At 49.4% G+C, this 17,587-nt stretch overlaps 1 protein-coding gene across 2 annotated transcripts; it reads left to right on the forward strand.

Annotated features, from left to right (window-relative positions):
* Positions 1-7,987: 7,987 nt before the first annotated feature.
* On the forward strand, positions 7,988-17,076 carry SERHL2 (serine hydrolase like 2). 2 transcript variants are annotated; one of them, XM_032107654.1, is made up of 12 exons: positions 7,988-8,049; positions 9,488-9,712; positions 9,784-9,897; positions 10,945-10,986; positions 11,723-11,742; positions 11,934-12,008; positions 12,773-12,882; positions 13,152-13,231; positions 13,567-13,601; positions 14,361-14,437; positions 15,851-15,944; positions 16,274-17,076. In XM_032107654.1, exons 2-12 carry the CDS (start codon positions 9,565-9,567, stop codon positions 16,388-16,390), a joined length of 912 nt encoding a protein of 303 aa, XP_031963545.1. In that variant the 5' UTR covers positions 7,988-8,049; positions 9,488-9,564; the 3' UTR covers positions 16,391-17,076. The 2 variants fall into 2 exon arrangements, with proteins under 2 accessions (XP_031963545.1, XP_031963546.1); XM_032107655.1 differs by lacking the exon at positions 7,988-8,049 and adding an exon at positions 8,183-9,105.
* The last annotated feature ends 511 nt before the right edge of the window (positions 17,077-17,587 follow it).

Below are 17,587 nucleotides of genomic sequence, written 5' to 3' on the forward strand. Positions count from 1 at the left end.
GCATCTCTGAAGGAAGGTGGATCCATCTTAAAGACAGTTTTTGAGATGCCCAGGATGCTGATGACAGCATGACAAGGAATAGCTCCCAAGAAGGTGCCAGGATTTGTTCTTAGGATTTACAAGTTTTATCCTACCCCTCATTTTTTTCTCTGCCTATGGATACATATACCCTCACTGTCCCCGATGCTAAAGCTTTAAACCACATTAAACATGAAAGCATTAATTGATAGAGCTGCTGACAGAATGAACCATTTCCAGAGAGTTTTGTCTGAAGTCCTGCTGCTGAGAGCAGTAGGTCTGAGTTCATTCTACCTTTGGATGATAGTTCTACTTTGTGGTGTTTCTCTGCTTCTTCTTCAGCAACCTTCAAGTCTTTGGTAAGTTCCAAGATGTTGATATCCAGCAGCCCAAGAGCCAGTAACACCCTAACAGCTTCACTTCTTCACAGCCTGTAGATTCCTTACAGCTTGCATAAGGTAGAAGGAGCCACAATCTGCCTATTTACTCCTCTCAGTTTGGGAGGTGTGGGCAGAAGGTGTTCTGGAGCAGGTCACTGCAAACTACTGAATAAAGATGGTTTTCTGGGAAAGCAAAGGGCAAACATTGCCCCAGAGGAAGGGAGAGGATAATAGGATGAGGGAAAAGAACTGAAGTGGAGATAATGAAACACTGAAAATCTGCAGAAGAAAGGAAAAGAGATACAAAAAACCAAAGGAGAAGAACATAGACGGCACAGGGGAGGGAAGATGGATGAACACATTAGATCTATCAGTACTGACTTGCCCTTCAGCTTAGCAGACTTGTGCATGAAAGCTCAGCTGGGGCTGGAGCACCAATTCCAGATCACAGGTGACCAATTACTTAGGATCTCAGTGCCTTACTGGGCCCCCAGCCAGACCCAAACGTGCTGTTGTCCATTAGTGTGGACACTGGCTTTCTGGATGGGATGTGAGTAGGGTATGAAACTGCCCCGACAATGTATTTGACCAAGTGGCCTAGACATAACCTGAGGGGCTCCTGCCAGGGGGTTAAATGGGACGGAAAGGGAGAGAAGAAAGCAAGGGGAAGGCCTGGGTACCCTGGGATGAGAGGTGATGCGGGCAGTACATGAGATTTTGTACAGATAGGAGGATGGAAGGATGCTTGGGGGGTGAGTAGGAGATGACTGTCACCATCTCCTGATGTGCTGCAAGTCCAACTTGAAAATAATACAAAATGTACAATGTTTGACTCCATTCAGTCTTAGGTAGTTTTTCCCTTTTGACCTTTCCTCCCCTTTCAAGATGGTCTCTCTCTTAACTTGACAAAAGCCTCCTTTTAGGAGGTGCTAACAGCAAAGCATTACGAAGAAGGAAAAAAACCCCAACAACACAAAAAGAGAAAGCCAGGAGTACTAAACCAACACACAAAAATCCCCCAGCCCCGTTCCTCTGCTCCCCCCAGGAAAAAAACCCTAAACTAAACAAACGAAAACAATCAAACAAACAAACACCTTTAGTGGTTTAGAGCGAGCAGAGGCTATTTTAGTTCCACTCTTATGAGAAAAATTAGCACAAGTAGTGGCCCCTTTGCATGAAGCGGTGGCAAGGCCCCTCCTTCCTCTAGCAGAGCAGGGCTCTTCTCAGTAACGAAGAGAAACTGCTTTCCAGGAAAGCGAAGGTACAGGGGCTGCCCAGAGCGGGGTGACCCAGCGCGGCTGCGGGGAGCCGGGTGCCGCGGCTTGCGCGCTGCTAGCCCCGGCACGGAGCTGCTGCGCTGCCGTGCCCAGCGGAGCTGCGTGTCCCGGACGAGGGATGGAGCGAGGGGAGCCCGAGCCAGCCGCGCGGGGGGCACCGCGGCCGATGCGCTTTCGTGCCAGTCTGCAACACCCTCTGCTGTTGCGGCTTTCCCCCACGGCCGCCGCAGAGCACGAGTTCCCACTCGCTGCCAATCCATGCCCCTGGTTCACTTGAGGGAGGAAGACCCAGCAGACAGCGACTTTCTAGGTTTTCAAACAGAGCATCAGGCTGCATAATCTGGAAGGCATTTAGGTCAGATTTAGGTAGCTGCAGTCTTCTATAACTGTACAGCAAACCACTCCCTCACCTCTGAATCTTACCTGTATGTCAAACACCCTGAAGCAGTACAGGACAATCTGGGACAGGGGAAATGAGGTACCAGCCTTCTGCACTACTGGACCCAGGTGTGAACTTGAGGCTCTGTGGCCCCATAAATCCATGACCGCCCCAGGTAACTTCTCCCAACATTGCTGCCCAACAGATAGGGAGGTAGAAGCTCAGTTAAGGATTTCAGGATTTCACTGTATCCTTGAGGTCTACTGCCTCTCCTTGTTATCCCGCATTTTCAGGACATGTTACTGGAGGCCGAAATGGGTGGACCTTGCCCAAATCCCTTTGCTCAGAATCCTTCACTTGGAACATGTAGCCTCAGTCCTGCCCATGCTTTCCCAGATTTGTCCCCCTACGCTGAGGCGGGTGGTGATGCTGAACCCCACTCACAGGACACAGGCACTGAGGTCTCTCACTTCAGGCATTTCTCCAAAGCAGACAAAACAGCCGGGAGAGGCTGTTTGCATGGAGCCCAATACAGAGATCCCATAGCAGAAAGGTCCTAAGTCATTGCTGGACCTAGAAGCAGGGGCTTCCTCAGCTGAGGAAACCAAGCCTCTAAATGAAGTAAAACAACATAAAATGCAAGGAGTGTAACTATGGACTATAATTTTGGGAGTGGTTGTAGCAGAAGCATTGCAGGCTGGTACCATCGGACAGCAGTGTCTATTGCAGTAGACTAATTTCCAGACCACTCTGCTTTCCAGATGATCACAGGACAAAGGACTCTGTCACATTAATCATTGTTGTTTTGTTAAACATCCCATCTTCATTAAAAAACTGCCAATGGTTGGAAAGCTGCCAGCACCCTAAGTAAACCACTGAAGTATTTAACTCCTTTCTCCATTATCGAATGTATACCTCGCCTCTGGACTGTTTTTTCTTGTGCCGTTGTTAGGCAGTGTGACAACTGGAGGAGCAAAAATGCAGCACTACATAGGTATACTAAGGCTTTGATCATATTGGTCCTAAATGCTTCTCTCCCATAAAATGTCTTCCAACTCCTTAACATGCCTTAAAGCTGTGCCAGGAAGCCTCTCCAACTTGTTTCCTTCCTCATTGAATCATAGATGTCAAAATTGGGAATTCTTTCACACAAGTAATCACCTCCATGGAATTAGCAGACACAATATAATCTCCTGCAATATAATCTCATTACACCTGTTCCGCATTCCCTGCTTATATGTTGGAGAATGGAATTAGCCTTTCTGACTGCTCTGGGAGCTCACAGTCAGCTGCTACTCTGCTGTGAGTCAGTCCTTCACCAGAGTCACTTCTTCCACAGACAGGGCTGCCAGACCAAAAGTGTGGCCCGGGTAGAGTAACTCACCACTGGGCTGTTTCAAAACCCCCCCTCAAATGCTTGTATCAACTTTAATATTTTGACACTTGCTATCTAGTCAATTCTCAGTCCAATTACTACAAAATGTGTAAATTTGGTATCATTCCAGTATTTTAAAAATCAAAACACAGTGTAAGACTGTATCAGTTTCCTTGCTGGAGAGCTATGACTTCAACAGCTTTTAGTTTTGTCAGCCAAATCCATAACCCAAATCTGTAACTTACATCTCCAAAAGTTCCCAAGCAGTTTTATAGATTCTTTTCCATAAACACGAGACTTAGTGTTAACTAGAACTTTTTCCTTGTTTTTAAATGATCCTGGTATGTGCTATTTCCTTATTCTGTCAGAGGTCAATAAGGAGCTGGTAGGCCTGTAATTACAAGTGTCAGATTACTGATGGTTTTCATTATTATTTCATCTCAGCCTATGGGGAATCTGACAGATTTTCCAAGTGAAAGAAGGTTAAGTCTAGACAAGAGCTGGGGAGAAACTTCTTCCCCTGCCACTTCATACATTAAAATAGGTGCGTACTCTAAAGGTGGGTATGGGTTTTGTAGAGATCTGAAGAGTAGCTCACCTCGTGAGTTAACCTGAACAGGCCCAGGGGATGGGAACCAGCAGAGACTCCTGAATCTGTCCCAAATATAATAGACTTTCTGATTAAGGAGGAAATGGAAAGCTGAGACTGGAAAGAGTTTATTTGTATGATGGGTGCTCATATATAATTTATATGCAATAAATGTTTCTAGCTATTTCATTAGTTGCAAATAAAGTGATACAAATGTGCACCACTTGGACCTGATGCATGGTGTGTGCCTGGGGCTGCTTCCAGCTGAATGGTGGTGGTTCATGTGGGAATGATTTAACACTCCAGCAGCCCCACTATCCAAATTACACTGCAGGTTAATCCCTGAAGTAGATGCACTCCACTTTTTCAACCACTCATCGCTTGGCTTAAAACAAAGATTTCCATTTAAATTATCATATTGGGCTCAGACTGTGGTGGGTAAAGAGCCAGCATCTCTTTGTCTCTCCCACCTTCTGCACAGCTGGAGAGCTCTGGAACAACTGAGTTTAGCTCAGTTGGTTACAGCATGATGCTAATAAATGAGGAGCACAACAGGTCTGGAGCAAGGGGGGGAGAAACCAATTTAAGACATCACGGAATTTTTTTGCACTTAGTATGTAAGCAACTTTTTCAGTCAGAAATTCACATAAATTAAATTCAACAAGAAATTAGGGAAAACCAAAGAAAAAGTACACCACACAAGGTACCTGGATGAGTCTGTTGCTGTTGAGCATAGCCCAGAGACTGTGGGATAATATCCTACCTCAACTCTTCCCACCTGGGGAGCTCATTTAAACTCTTGAGACTTCCTGGGACCATCTCCAAAGCAAGTGAGATTTGTAGATGGAGCTCAAACTAAAGCCTGTGAGCCAGCATGTTGGTGGAGCTGGTTGCATGATAACATGCTTCCCTGTGATCACTTTTTTCCCCTGTCTATTATAGATTGCAGCATATGCTCACAATATGGGGCTTTATATAGAGGTGTGTCGTCTATATATCCTCTGAAAGAAATCAGTTCAGGTAGCAATAGCATGCTTTTTAAAAATTTGTATAACCACACAAAAGAAATTGGGGTACAGGGCTATTGCTGATAAATCAACATAAATAGACCAATATGTCAGTACTTCAGTGCTTGAATCCAACCTGCTATGGGGAATTTGTCCCCTGGTAGCAATCAATCTGCTGTACTTAAAGTTTCCTCACCAGATCTGCAGCTAGCACAAACTGATCAATGCTGTTCCAAGTCAGCGGAGCATAACAGCTTTGCATGTCCCAGTGTTCACCCTTGCAGGTCTCCTGCTCCTTTGCAAGGACACAGAGGTTAAATTATCCTTTGCTAAGCACATGGGGTATCTCACACTAACTCACAGTTCTTTATTCAAAACCAGCCTTTCTGACCAGCAGTCCAGTGTAGCCCAGCCAACACCTCAGCACCTTTCCAGGTGGAATCTAGTTTGTTCCTCCACGAGCAGCAATTCCACTGCAGTAATCTGTGGCACTTAGTAAAGTAGATACAGCAAAATGAATTCTGTGAGCCATCCAAATTCTGTTGTGCATCCTGCAGAGGGCCCTCCCCTTGCAGGGTGGTTTTCCAGGCTGTGCTGGGGGAGATGCACTGTCTTGTAAGATGCTGGGCTGCTCTTTTAGAGGGGTGAGTAGCATTGCTAAAGAAGGTATGAGGGACCTGGAGGACAACTCAACCATCTGGCTTTGGCCGACAGTCCTGCCACTGAAAGGAGGGTACAGAGCACATCCCAGTGCAATATTCTCCACTTGGAGCTCTATCTGAAATCACCTATTCCTGATCATTTCTGTGAGGAATTTTTCCTTTCCCATCAGGCAGCTGCCGATGGAGCCTCCTACCAGAAGTGAATTAGGATGCAGGTCACAGGAGTCCAACGTCACTAGAGAATGCATTATTCCCACCTGAGTCCCAGAATCATCTATGTGACCCAAAGCAATGAGAGCCCAGATCCTACTGGCTGCTGGAATGGGGGAGAGAGCCCAGTGTGGTGGTCCAAGACACATGGGTGGTGATGTATATACTGTCAGGGCAAGAATTTACAGCAGGATCCCAGGATTATCCCAAACAAGGTTTGTGCCCAAAACTGGTATTGGGTAGAGGTCAGGGTTGACAGGTAAACAAACACCTTTAGTAACTACCACCTACCTACAAGCTCTGTCCAGAGTTTTTGGCTGTTAACAAGCTCCGTGGGACCAGCTCCAGCATGTAGCATTCAGAGGATGTTGCTTGTGGGTACAAGTTCCTGGAGGTGAAGTTCCCTATGCCCCAAACACAGGTGGAAGCCAAGGCCTGGGGATAATCTGTGCTGTGCTTGTGTGGCTGACCGGACAATGTCACCACCTTCAGTGGGCTCATTTCACTGCTCCCCAGAAGTGGATCTGGCTCATGAGTGGCAATGGATTTTCCTGGCCATGGCCTGTTGTCCCACCAACCACTGGAGTGTGTGCCAACAGCCCACATAACTCCTCATGGTACAGGGTCCTCTTCCTCAAAAGTCATGCCATAGACTGAAGAACCACAAGCCTAGCAGCAGCCACTGCCTAACAATTACACTGCCGTCTGGTGGCTTCTTTAGCAGGAATTCCAGGAATTTAGAGGAGGGCCCTGCCCTCCGCAGCAATTGATTATTTCGTGCATTTTACACATCTGTTCTGCCAAGCTGTCTCTTGCTTTTCACCTTTTGTAATCAGCCACCCACCTCTGACAGTTGTAGGAGAGAAGCTGTAGAAGTTACTGTGGCCTCTCTCCCTCTGCAAGGATCCCCAGCACTTGTAGTCTGCTTTCCTGCTCCTCCAGCATGGAGGCCTAAGAAAAACCAAGGCATTGGACACTTTGCAAACCTGTAAAAATTCACGTTCTGATTTCCTTTCTAATGGTTCACAAGGAGAGGAGGCTGTGAGCTACACAGCGCTTTTGTTTCTTTTCAATGATGGGTCCCCAAGGTTACGTTTCAACTGCCATGGTGCAGGGCCTGTTCTGCCAGGATGAGCTAGAGCTAGGCAGGAGAAATAGGGCTGTAAACTTCTACACTGGTTTCTGTCAAGCTTTTAGGCTGTTCTGAAAATATATTGTGTAATTTAGGAGACCGATGTGGTGAACTGAACACAGGGCTTTCAGTTACCAATATAAAAATGATTCCCTAAGAACATACATTCATCCTGCTTTCTCCAGCTGTTCCAGCAGGGGGTCCCACTGCTCACAGTGTGATTTGACTTTGCTTCCTTTGACCGCAGAGTCCTTGACTGAAGAGGAATTGCGGTCTGCATTAGGCCTAGCAGACTGACTGCTGGAGGGAATGAGAGGCACCAGCAAGCAGCCATACTTAGGTATTGACTTTCTTGAAATTTGGTCTATGCAGACACCACCTTTTTGTGCAACAAATGAGGTGAGCTGTATAGAAACCTCTCCATTTGAGAGGGGTCTGTTTTCGCAGAAGAGGAGTGGAGCGGCTAAGGCAGTGCTGTCTGCTGTGTGTCTGTGGCAGCTTGGCCCTGTGGTAGAGTCAGTTCACTGCGATGGGTCACAGTATGGGAGGGTGACTCTTGTCCCTGAAGCAACACAATTCCAGCAAGAGTTAGGAGTTCAGAAGAGTCTCTCTATCAGAGAGTGACAGAAGTGCAGTGTTGGCGTCGAGCACTGGGCCTGTTTGATGTCAATATGAAGTTCCTGGTCACAGTTAAAACATCTCACACTGTGTCACCACAGTACAGGCAGTTTCCGTCATCAGTAATATGTCTTCTGGAGGTAGTCAAGGACGCAGCCATACCTCCTTGATTTCAACTCGTCAGAGATTCCTATCATGCCCAGCAGGTTTTTCGAAGCTTCAGACCCCACAGCCAGCGTTAAGTCTAGGTTCCTCTTACAGAGCCCGATCCAGACACAAGCGGGGGCGGAGGCCGGGTCGCCCCGGGGAGGCGGGCAGCGGGGCGGTGCAGCCGGCCCGGCCCGCCCTGTCCGGCCCGGCCCTGCCGCCGCCTCTGCTCAGCCGGCCCGGCCGCACGGAGCGGTAGGAAGGGGCCGGGGCTCCGCGGGAGGGCGGTGCGGGGAGCGGGGGCCGGGTCGGCCGTGGCGCTCGGGGGGCTGCTCTCGGCGCCGGACGGGGGTCTGTCCCCAGGCAGCCCTTCCTCGGGGCCGAGACCGGGACCGAGACCGGGACCGGGACCGGGACCGGGACCAGGACCAGACGCTCCAGGGCGCCCAGAGGCGAAGGCCCAAGTGTAGCAGCGCCTCCTGCCCGCCCAGGGAGGCCTCACCCCGGGGCCGGGGGGATCCCAGGGCTGGAGCCCCGCTGGGCCCAGGCAGGACTGCTCGGGTAGAGCCATCAGGCTCTGCCTGGAGCCCAGGCCGTCAGGAAAGGGCAGGTCATGGTCACACCGGAAAGTCAGCCCACGGTTGGTTGCCGGGATCTGGCCCGGCGAGGGCAGCTCGGGTCAGACACAGCCCCGTGATCAGCAGGCAGGGCCACGGCTCCTGGGGCGAGGGCGTCGCTGATGGAGGCCGGCACTCCTGCAGCACTGCTGCGGCTGGTCCTGGGCCGAGCTTAAACACACTTATGGGGAACCCCAGGCCTGGCTGATTGGGACCATCAGGGCCCTGACAGCAGCCTACCCCCTCTTTCCTCACACCTTAGAGAGGTATGGGCTCATGAAAGACTTGTTGTAGAGTCATTTAATTGCTGTACGGTCTCAGAGGGCTACTTAAGGGAGCAGGTACGCAAGACGAGTCACCTGGAAGGGGATACGACATGAGAGACATGGGGATAGGGGTAGTCAGGTTGCCCATGGCTTGGGGGTAAAAGGGAGATGTTTAAACCACCATTGGAGGGTCCCCAGAGACTGGGTTTCACTCAGGAGCTGGGACTTGAGCAAGGGTCAGTGACTGTCAGGTAGATGAGATGGTTTGAGGTCGAGCAAGTGCCTGGCAGGTTGTGGACCCATATCCCATGGAAGCTCCCCGGCCCTGAGGGGTGCGCAGGCAGGTGGCAGCAGTGACCTGCTACGCAGCATGGAGCCAGCTGCTCTCGTGAATGTGCCAACCGGTGGTGCGAAAGAGAAGCACCAAGGTAAAGGAGGACAAGGTGGTAACAGTCTAATGCTGGAGGCAACATCCTTATTCCCCAAACTGTCTTTTTGGTCCAGGACAGGTGCCTGGCTGACTGCAGCTAGCTGGGGGAGTTCTGCATGGTTCCCTCTTGCCAGATCTCCTGTGCCTTCTGGTCGTGTTGCAGCTGCTGCAGAGACAGAAATAAGGCTTTCTCCTCCTGTGTAGGGAAAGCTTATTTCTTCCTAGGAGCATAGCTAGTACGTGCTGGGAGGAGGATTCCCCAAACAGGCAGTCAGGAACGGCAGCTTGGGATGTTGAATGGGGAGCTATAAATCAGCAAGCTGCTAATTAAGACCACAGGAGGCTGGTGAGTTACTAAAGACCTGTATTACTCTTTTCAGAGCTTTAGACCATTAACAAGACCCCTGGGACCTACTCCAAGCACGTGACTCTCCAAGGACATCACCCTATTTTGGGCATGTTCTCGGAATTGAAATTCCCTGTGCCCTGGGGACATGTGGCAGCCAAGGCCTGGGGACCCTCGGAGGGACACCCTGTGCTGTGTTTGCATGGCTGGTTGGACAATGCCAACACCTTTGACAAGCTCATTCCCCTGCTCCCCAGAGGTAGGTCTGGCTCATCAGGATGGCTTGTGTTGCGTGGCAGGGCTGCACATCTGGTACTCTTTCCCTTTCAGGTTGTTACTATGTGGCAATGGATTTTTCTGGCCATGGTTTGTCGTCCCACCGACCTGCAGGCTGCCCCTACCATTTCCTAGATTACGTGACCGACGTGCGCCGGGTGGCAGCAGGTGGGTAGTTGAAGGAACCCTTGAGTGGGTGCTTGTGCAGGGGGTGCTGTATTAGTCCTGCTCTTTACAACAAGCAGGCAGCATTTAACTGCCAGGAGAGGAATCAGTTCCCCCTGCTTCTCAGTTTGATGTTAGCCAGTGCTTTGTGATTGAATAAGCATCCATCCCTCTTTCTCATTGTTTTGGGAAAGGAAGAGATGGTAAGCCCCAGGTGTTTCTATACTAAAAAAGCAGTAGCAGTGCAGTGGTGGATGCAACTAAATTGTTTTGCCAGACTGGCTTTTTGTAAGCAGTCAGTGACCCCTAACCAGTGTTAGGTGTAAGTTGGAAGCTTCTGGTTCTCCCTGATGGCAGTTTGCTACTTGCTTTAGTATCATACAAAGAAATCTGAAAGACAAAGTGTCCTGATGTAACTGTCTATCTGTATACTTGTGAAACTTGTGGTTTTACATCCCTCATTCAGTACACAAGAGCTTCTAGAAGCTCTCAGATGTTCCAGAGGGTAAACCCCATCTTTCAGGGAGGTATATTTCAGATGGGCAGCACAGACAGAGCGGTGTTTTCCTATAAGCCTCCCAGAGTGCCCTAAAAATGGACTGAAGAGCCTGATGTGCTAAATGGTGCAGAAAGCTTTCACTTGGAATCCCTCAATGCAGCAGACCTGGCTCATGTCCTCACATGTCTTGCAGAATGCCCTGCAGCAAGATGCTCTGTCAAGGTTTCTCTCTTCCACCAGATGCTGCCCAGTTAGGCTCCTCTGCTTCTTGCCAGTCTTCTCATGTCTGGCAGTGAATGGGAATTTGTTGGAGTTTGTTTGGCATACAGAGAGAGCTTGAGAGCTGTATGACTTAACTACCATTGAAATGAGGTGGTGAATGCTCTTTTTCTTTAAAACTGGCCTACTCAGCTGCTTAGTTTCTGGATTAAGAAACAAATTAGGCAGTGCAAAAGCCCTCCTGGGAGAAAGGGCCCATGTCAGAGGAGAAGCAGCAAGATGCTGCTGCTCTGGTTTCTAATGCAGCACTGTTTTTGTCTGTTGCCATTTAGCCTTGCAGTGGAGACGGTTCACCCTGATGGGTCACAGTATGGGTAAGTGGCTCTAGTTCTTCTAAGATGTGAGACTAATAGAAATCAGTAGATAATTAACTTCCAAGACATGCTACTAGGAGCTGGGTTGGAATATTTATTATATTATGTCAAGTACCAGGTTCCTGCTTGAGTGATTCAAAAATCTGTGCCCTTGTTTGAAATGCCTCTGCTTTCAAGACTGTGTAGTACAGACAGGGATAAAACTCTTGCTGTGAGCATTTCCCCCACTCACAGGAGGGAACAGCAATTGGCAAAGAGGGGTGGTCTACACAGGAGAATTCACAGCAGGCCTTCATGCCTGATCCCCACAAAGCCTGGGAACAGACAGCCCATTTGGTGGGCTATGAAGCCTGCTGAGGGGAACTGGAATCCAAGATCCATCCCTTCAAGCTCGGAGTATGATTTAATTTTGCCACAATTTGGAGTTTGCTTCCCAGGCCTGCTCTGGTCACAGCTAACAGGACCTGCACACCAAGGCATTTTAAACAGTGACTCCTCCTTGGCCTTTGCTGCCTGAGGGTGGTGGAAATGGCACATGATGGGGAATACAGCAGGTCAACAGCCCTGGTCTCTGCCTGCATCCTGCGGGCTGGGAGAGCTCTCCTCTGTACTGGGGCTTTGTCCCATGGTACAATGCACAGTTTTATTTCTGAGGCAGCTTCTGCTGTGGGGAAGGGGAATTTCTGTTACCAGGGGTTGTTCTGTGCATAACTGAGCACCCTTTTCTCCTTTGCAGGTGGGGCTGTGGCAGGAATGGTGAGTAAAGCATCATTTCTTCATGGGGTTGTGATTTCTGCAGCTGCAACAACAAATGGGAGAGGAATGAAGGGACAGACCTGGAGCTCAGGGGAGGAGAGACCCTTCCCTGACCCCTCTCCCATGTAGCAGGATAAAGACATCACTCAGTGCTCAGCTTTTCATTCTCTTATTGTTTCATCTCTCCTCAGTTTTGTTTCCTTTATCCTGAGATGGTGGACAAGCTGATCCTGCTGGAAACTCTTGGCTTTCTTCTGGCTCCAGAGGTTAGATCTCATGTGTCCTTCCCTTCACTTTTTAAAAATAGAAAAATAGATGTTTTGGTTTTTTTTTAATTTCCCTCATTTTTTCAGAGAAAGCACTGATGTGACCACTTCCTGGCAGGTCACACAAGTCCCAGGGCTCTTCCTTCTGGTAGGCACTGATCTGCTCCTTGTTGCACATACTGAAGTCCATCCTTAGGCTGGCCCTTGGGGCACACTTGCTAGAGCTCCACATCCTGCAGTCCCTTAGCACTGAAATTTACTTGTCTGTGCCAAGCCCTTGTACAAAGGAAACTGGAACCTCTGTCCAGGCAACTGCCAGCTGAGGTTATCTTTTTACCAACAGCTTGTTGGGTGACCTGGGTACAAGATTGGTGGATTTCTTTGTCTGTTCCTGGCGGTCTATAAAGCTACATTGCCAACTTGCCATCATTGCTACCAGATGCTGGAGCTTTCATTGGCAGAAGCGGGACAGAAGTCCTAGGTCAGAGAGACAAAAGATACCAAACTCTGGAGAGTTGTCCTCAACTCAGAAATTAGGTAGGAAGGGTTAGAAAAGATTGCAAGGATAAAAAGTTAGTAAGTTCACTACAGCATTATTGATGTTCCCTTTCTCCCAGAAATGGGCATTTTTAATAAGATACCCATAACTGGTACCAGTTCAGAGGGATGTTGAAGGGTGAAATTCCTTCCTCCACACTTTGATAAGGGGTAAAATCATCCAGAAGAGAGTGGTTACTCCTCCTCCCTGCCTCTCTGTGTTTCAGGACACTGAGGCATGGCTGAAATCTAAAAGGAAGGTGATTGACAGATTACTGAGTCTGGAGGCAAAGCAGCAAACCCCCAAGGCACGGAGCCCCGAAGCAGCATTGCAGAGGTGGGTTCCCATCCATCCTCTTCATTTACTGTCTGCCCTCACCTTGACAGAATTACAGCTGCACAAATGAGAAAGGAAAACTGTCCCTGCATTTCACCTTTCAAGTCCTCTGGAATCCCAGCAAGATCTTTTGCTTCTGCTGCTAGAAGCTGCTGCTTCTTCCTGCTCCTTTCTGAAGCAGCCTGAGAGCTCGCTGTCACCTAGTCATGCCATTTTTGCTTCCCTTCCTCCCTTCCAGCAGCACAATCTCTCTGCCATGTCTCCCTCAGGCTCTTAGAAGCAAACAGCCATCTGACAGCAGAAGGTGGGGCAATCCTGCTGCAGCGAGGAGCAACTGAGACACCCGCTGGTAAGGGGCTGTGTGGTGCTGGGCCACTGCTGGGTGTGGGAAGGGACTGGTGCCAATAGCCATTGTCTTCTGCAGGGTACAGGGTGCCCTAGCTACAAGTTTACACAGCCTGAATGGGATCAATTAAGTCTGGAGGCAGAGTGCTCCATTCCCAGCAACTGAATTTGTTGCTCAAGTCCTAGAACAGCTAAAGAAAATAAATTTTAAAAAGGAGAAATCTGAATTAATCCTATTCCTCCTATCTCAAAAGGTCTTAGGCAGACCCCAAAAGTGAGTTAAAACATAAGAACTCCTGCTCCTATGAAACATGAAAACCTTCTGGTTTTTTTTTCCAGGGCTGGTGTATAACAGAGACATGAGAGCCAGTACGGTGAGCACCGCTCTTCTCATGTAGCCCCCTGCTACTTTGGAGCCCTGACCTTACAGGACACTCAGACACAGGATGCTTGCTCACTGAGCCAGGCCCTGCCTCCACCCAGCCACTTACTTTCCACTTCCCTAATTCCCACATCTCCTTTAAATGCTGCTTTTAAAGGCCTGCACTTGATCATTGATTCAGCTTACAGAGTCACTGGAAAATGTTACTGCTTATTTTTTTAGAAGTTCCTCTGCCCCAGGGCCTCCTGGCCACATTTTCGTGCTGTTATAACTCTTCAGGCAGCAGAGGGATGGATGCTTTCTGTCAGCTTCTTTGGCAGGTGACCTGAATAAGAAGGGGAGTGGAGCAAAGTCCTTACGTTTGGTATTTTGATAGTTTTGTGCCACTTCTGAGCAAATAGGGCCTCCTCTACCTGTGCTACTGCCAGGATATGGAAGCCAGGGTAATGTACTCTCTCCTTTTTAGTAAAAACATTTTTAAAGCTTTTCTCCATGAGATCATTCCCATATGTGCTGCAGCCCAGCAGGCAATGTTGTTGGCAGCCCTGAAACACAGCTGGACAAAAGGAGCCTTTGCAGAGCCAGCTACTCCTTTGTGCAGCCTGGATGCTTGTCATGTCCCAGCACGGAAGCTTCAGGGCCACAGCTACTTCAGCCTTCAGAGCCACTTGTGTAGGAGGGCCTGGGGACACCCTCTGCCCCCAGCTGCTGTCCCTGACCTTTGAGACTTTCTCTGTCTTTGCACCTGCAGCAGAGTCGAGAGTTCTTCACGGTGGAGCAGTGTGTGAAGCTCCTGCAGAAGATCCAGGACCGTGTTCTCATCATTGTGTGAGTGAGGCACAAGCCAAACCAACCCTTCCTGTCTCCCTCAGTGGAAGGAATGAAGGCTAGCAAGGAGTCCTCCACTACCCCTTCCTTTACACCAGTCATCCAGACCTTTGGCCAGCTGGTGTAACAGCACAGCCCCACATGTGAGAAGGTATTTCCCAGTTCTCCACCACTGCCCTGGGTTGGGCAGGCTCCTGGAGAAGGCAGAGAGCAACTGGAACATCCTGCCAGCCTGGCACTCTACTTTCAGGTGAAAGGCTGACTGAGGAAATGCTAGTCCTGCCCCATCTTCCCCATGCTCCTGGTTTCACAATCCCATCTCACAACTTTCCATTCCTTGGTGCTACAGCCAGGGGCCATCCTGGCAAATATGTGACCCTCCACAGCACCATACCTACTTGCTATCCTTCTGACCTGACTCTACCCCAACTGGCAACCCAACCTGCCCCCTTCTTCAGACCCCAAAAGCTCTTGCCTGAGCAAACAGGTGAAACTACAGCAGTCCCCATCTCCTTCAGCTGCTCTTGGAGCCCCTGGCCTGACTGAGCTCCTGCAAGCTCTCCTGTGGCACTGGGGCAAGAAGCTCTGGTGACATGGCCCCAGAGCACAGAGCCCCACAAGCTGTTAAGCTGTCTGCGTGCACAGCTTCTTCTGCAAGTCATCCTCTGCATTTTTCCCATCTCCTTGGAGGGCAAAGTGTGCAGGGCTCTGGCTACCTTGGCTCGTGGGGTGCTGTTAAAAGATTGTCTAGAAAACAAGTGGAAGTGCTAGCAGTTGAGAAAAGAGGTGCAGTTTTGGCCTCCCTGATCTGTTTTAGTATCATAAGAGGTTACAGAAATGTAACATTGTGATGATGTCAAGTCCTCTGGGCCACAGAGATGTCTTTGAGCCTGGGATGTCTCCTTGTCCTGTCACCAGCACAGTAGGATGCAGCATGATCTTAGCTCTGCAGGAGATCTAATGCTGACTTCTCCAGGGCAACTGGCCTGGTACCTCTCTCTCTGAGCAGGGCATACCCTGTTTAAATAAGCAGCAAGGAGAGGCAGAAGGGACTGAGGGGAGATGTGTAAACTCTAAGGAAAAGTTACGAGCAAAAGGCAGAATGGGGGCAGGGAACAATGTTGTCAGACCAGTTACAGAGCCAGCCCTGGGAGGACAATATTTAGCCAGTCTCCACTCTGATACTACTAGGCAGTCACCCAAGGTTTTAGAGTTTGATAGCTGCTTAGCCAAGCTGTGCAGTGCACTCTGACTACCACCTATGACCCTGTCACCCTGCTGTTTATGAGCAGCCTGGAAAGAACAGGGACTATCACCCCACTGTCTTGGGGACAACTGCTTCTGCCCAGAATAGCCACAAAGACAAATGGAGGCACAGTGAGTGCTATACTGAGCCTTGCTATTGTTTTTCAGATCACAAGATGGACTCGTGGTACCGCACAACCTGCCCAGCAGAAATGACTTTGTGAAAGCCCTGCAGGAGGCATTCGAGTCTACCCTCAAAGAGGTGAGAGCAAACTTCATCCTTGCATCTCTATTTGCCACCAACCTGGGAGCAGCAGCTGGGAAGCAGCTGATCTTGGTGGACACCCTCCACTAGGTGATTTGTCCTGAACAGCACAGCCTTCATACCAGGGGCAGGGGGGGAGGAAGACAACTTTGTCCCTGCTGCCTTAGTCCCAAGTTAGTGCTGCCCTCTGGACCCAGCTGCTCCCTGGTCCTCCCATTTCTGTCCTGCCTCACTTGCCCTGTCTCTTCCCCTAAGCGTCACACAGTAAACAATGTGTGCCTGAGGGAACACTTTCCCGGTCCACATCTTGTGTCCTTTCCCTCCAGCACATCCAGCTAGTAGAGGTGCCTGGGAGTCATTTTGTGCACCTGAACGAGCCCGAGGTGGTATCTGGGATCATCAGCAACTTCCTGACAGCACAGAACACCAGGGCCAGACTCTAGGAAGCCCTCAGAGCTGCAGCAGTCCAGGAGAACTGGGAGCTAACAAGCAAGCTCCAGATTTGTCACCATTCCTACCTCGCACCCAACATCAGATCATGATACTCTTTCCTACGCTTAGCTCACTGCAGGGTGGAAGCAGGTCTGCCAGGGGTTCTCTGAAGGAGAGCTGAGCAAAGTATCTCATTTGCCAAAGGGAGGAGTCCTTGCTCCACTTCCAGCTCGGTGAGTACAGGGATAGAGCCCCGAAGTGGCCTTCCCCTTGGCTTACTCCAAACTTGCACCCTGAAACAGAGCAGAACACAGGCAGAGGCACCCTCTGTGACAGCAGCAGATCAGCTTTGGCACTGCAAGAGAGGTGGCTCATCTTGCCTCCTTCCTGAGGATGGTACAGACAGGCTGCTCCCAGGATTTAACCCACTGACAAACAAGGAAAGTTCTGCTTCACTGCTTACTTCCGTAGATGCCTGAGCTCAGAGGGCCTCAGTGTCTCTGTTCTACTATGAGAGCTACTGTTTTTTTCAGAATCAGCTTAAATAAGAGCTCTCCTGTGCAGAGAAGGCCATTTTAATGAACGCTAGAGAATGTCCCTAAATCCTCTAGCTGAAGCAGCTGCAAGAACTACAAATTATGGAAAAGTTGGCAAAGATTATTTCTGTCCTAAATAAAGATTAATGTCCTAATGTTAAGTCTGTCTTCTTGACTCTGTAGGAGAACAAACCTCCTTTCTCTTTCAGGCCGCTCACCCAAGCAGCTAAAATGCATCTTGGGAGGCAGCAATTTTTACACACAGTCTGCCTTGGGTAGGCTATATTAAGGATCTGCCTCCTAGTTAAATTGATGCACAAAGCCTACTGAAGCCGGCAGGCCTGTCATCTCCGCAAGCAATGCAAACTGGATCTGCAGTGAGTTTTTAAGGAGAGGAGATCCATTTTATCTCAGCTCTCTGGAATTTACCACCACTTCCACCTTACATTCATGGTCACATCTCTAGTGAGGCTCCAGGTAGTAAAATAAATGTGTAAAAGCCTGGGGCTGGGTGGGTTACTTCGATCACACACCTACCACTATGTCTAAAGCTGCACAAATGCTATAGGAGCACTACAAAAGCATTGCCCTACAACTAAACGTGCCTGCTGCCATCCTTACCTGTCTTCTGTGGGCTGGGGACAGGCTGTGGAGAGTCTGGTTTCTCCTTCC

Source organism: Corvus moneduloides, chromosome 4 (assembly GCF_009650955.1).
Source record: "Corvus moneduloides isolate bCorMon1 chromosome 4, bCorMon1.pri, whole genome shotgun sequence".
Lineage (NCBI taxonomy): Eukaryota > Metazoa > Chordata > Aves > Passeriformes > Corvidae > Corvus > Corvus moneduloides.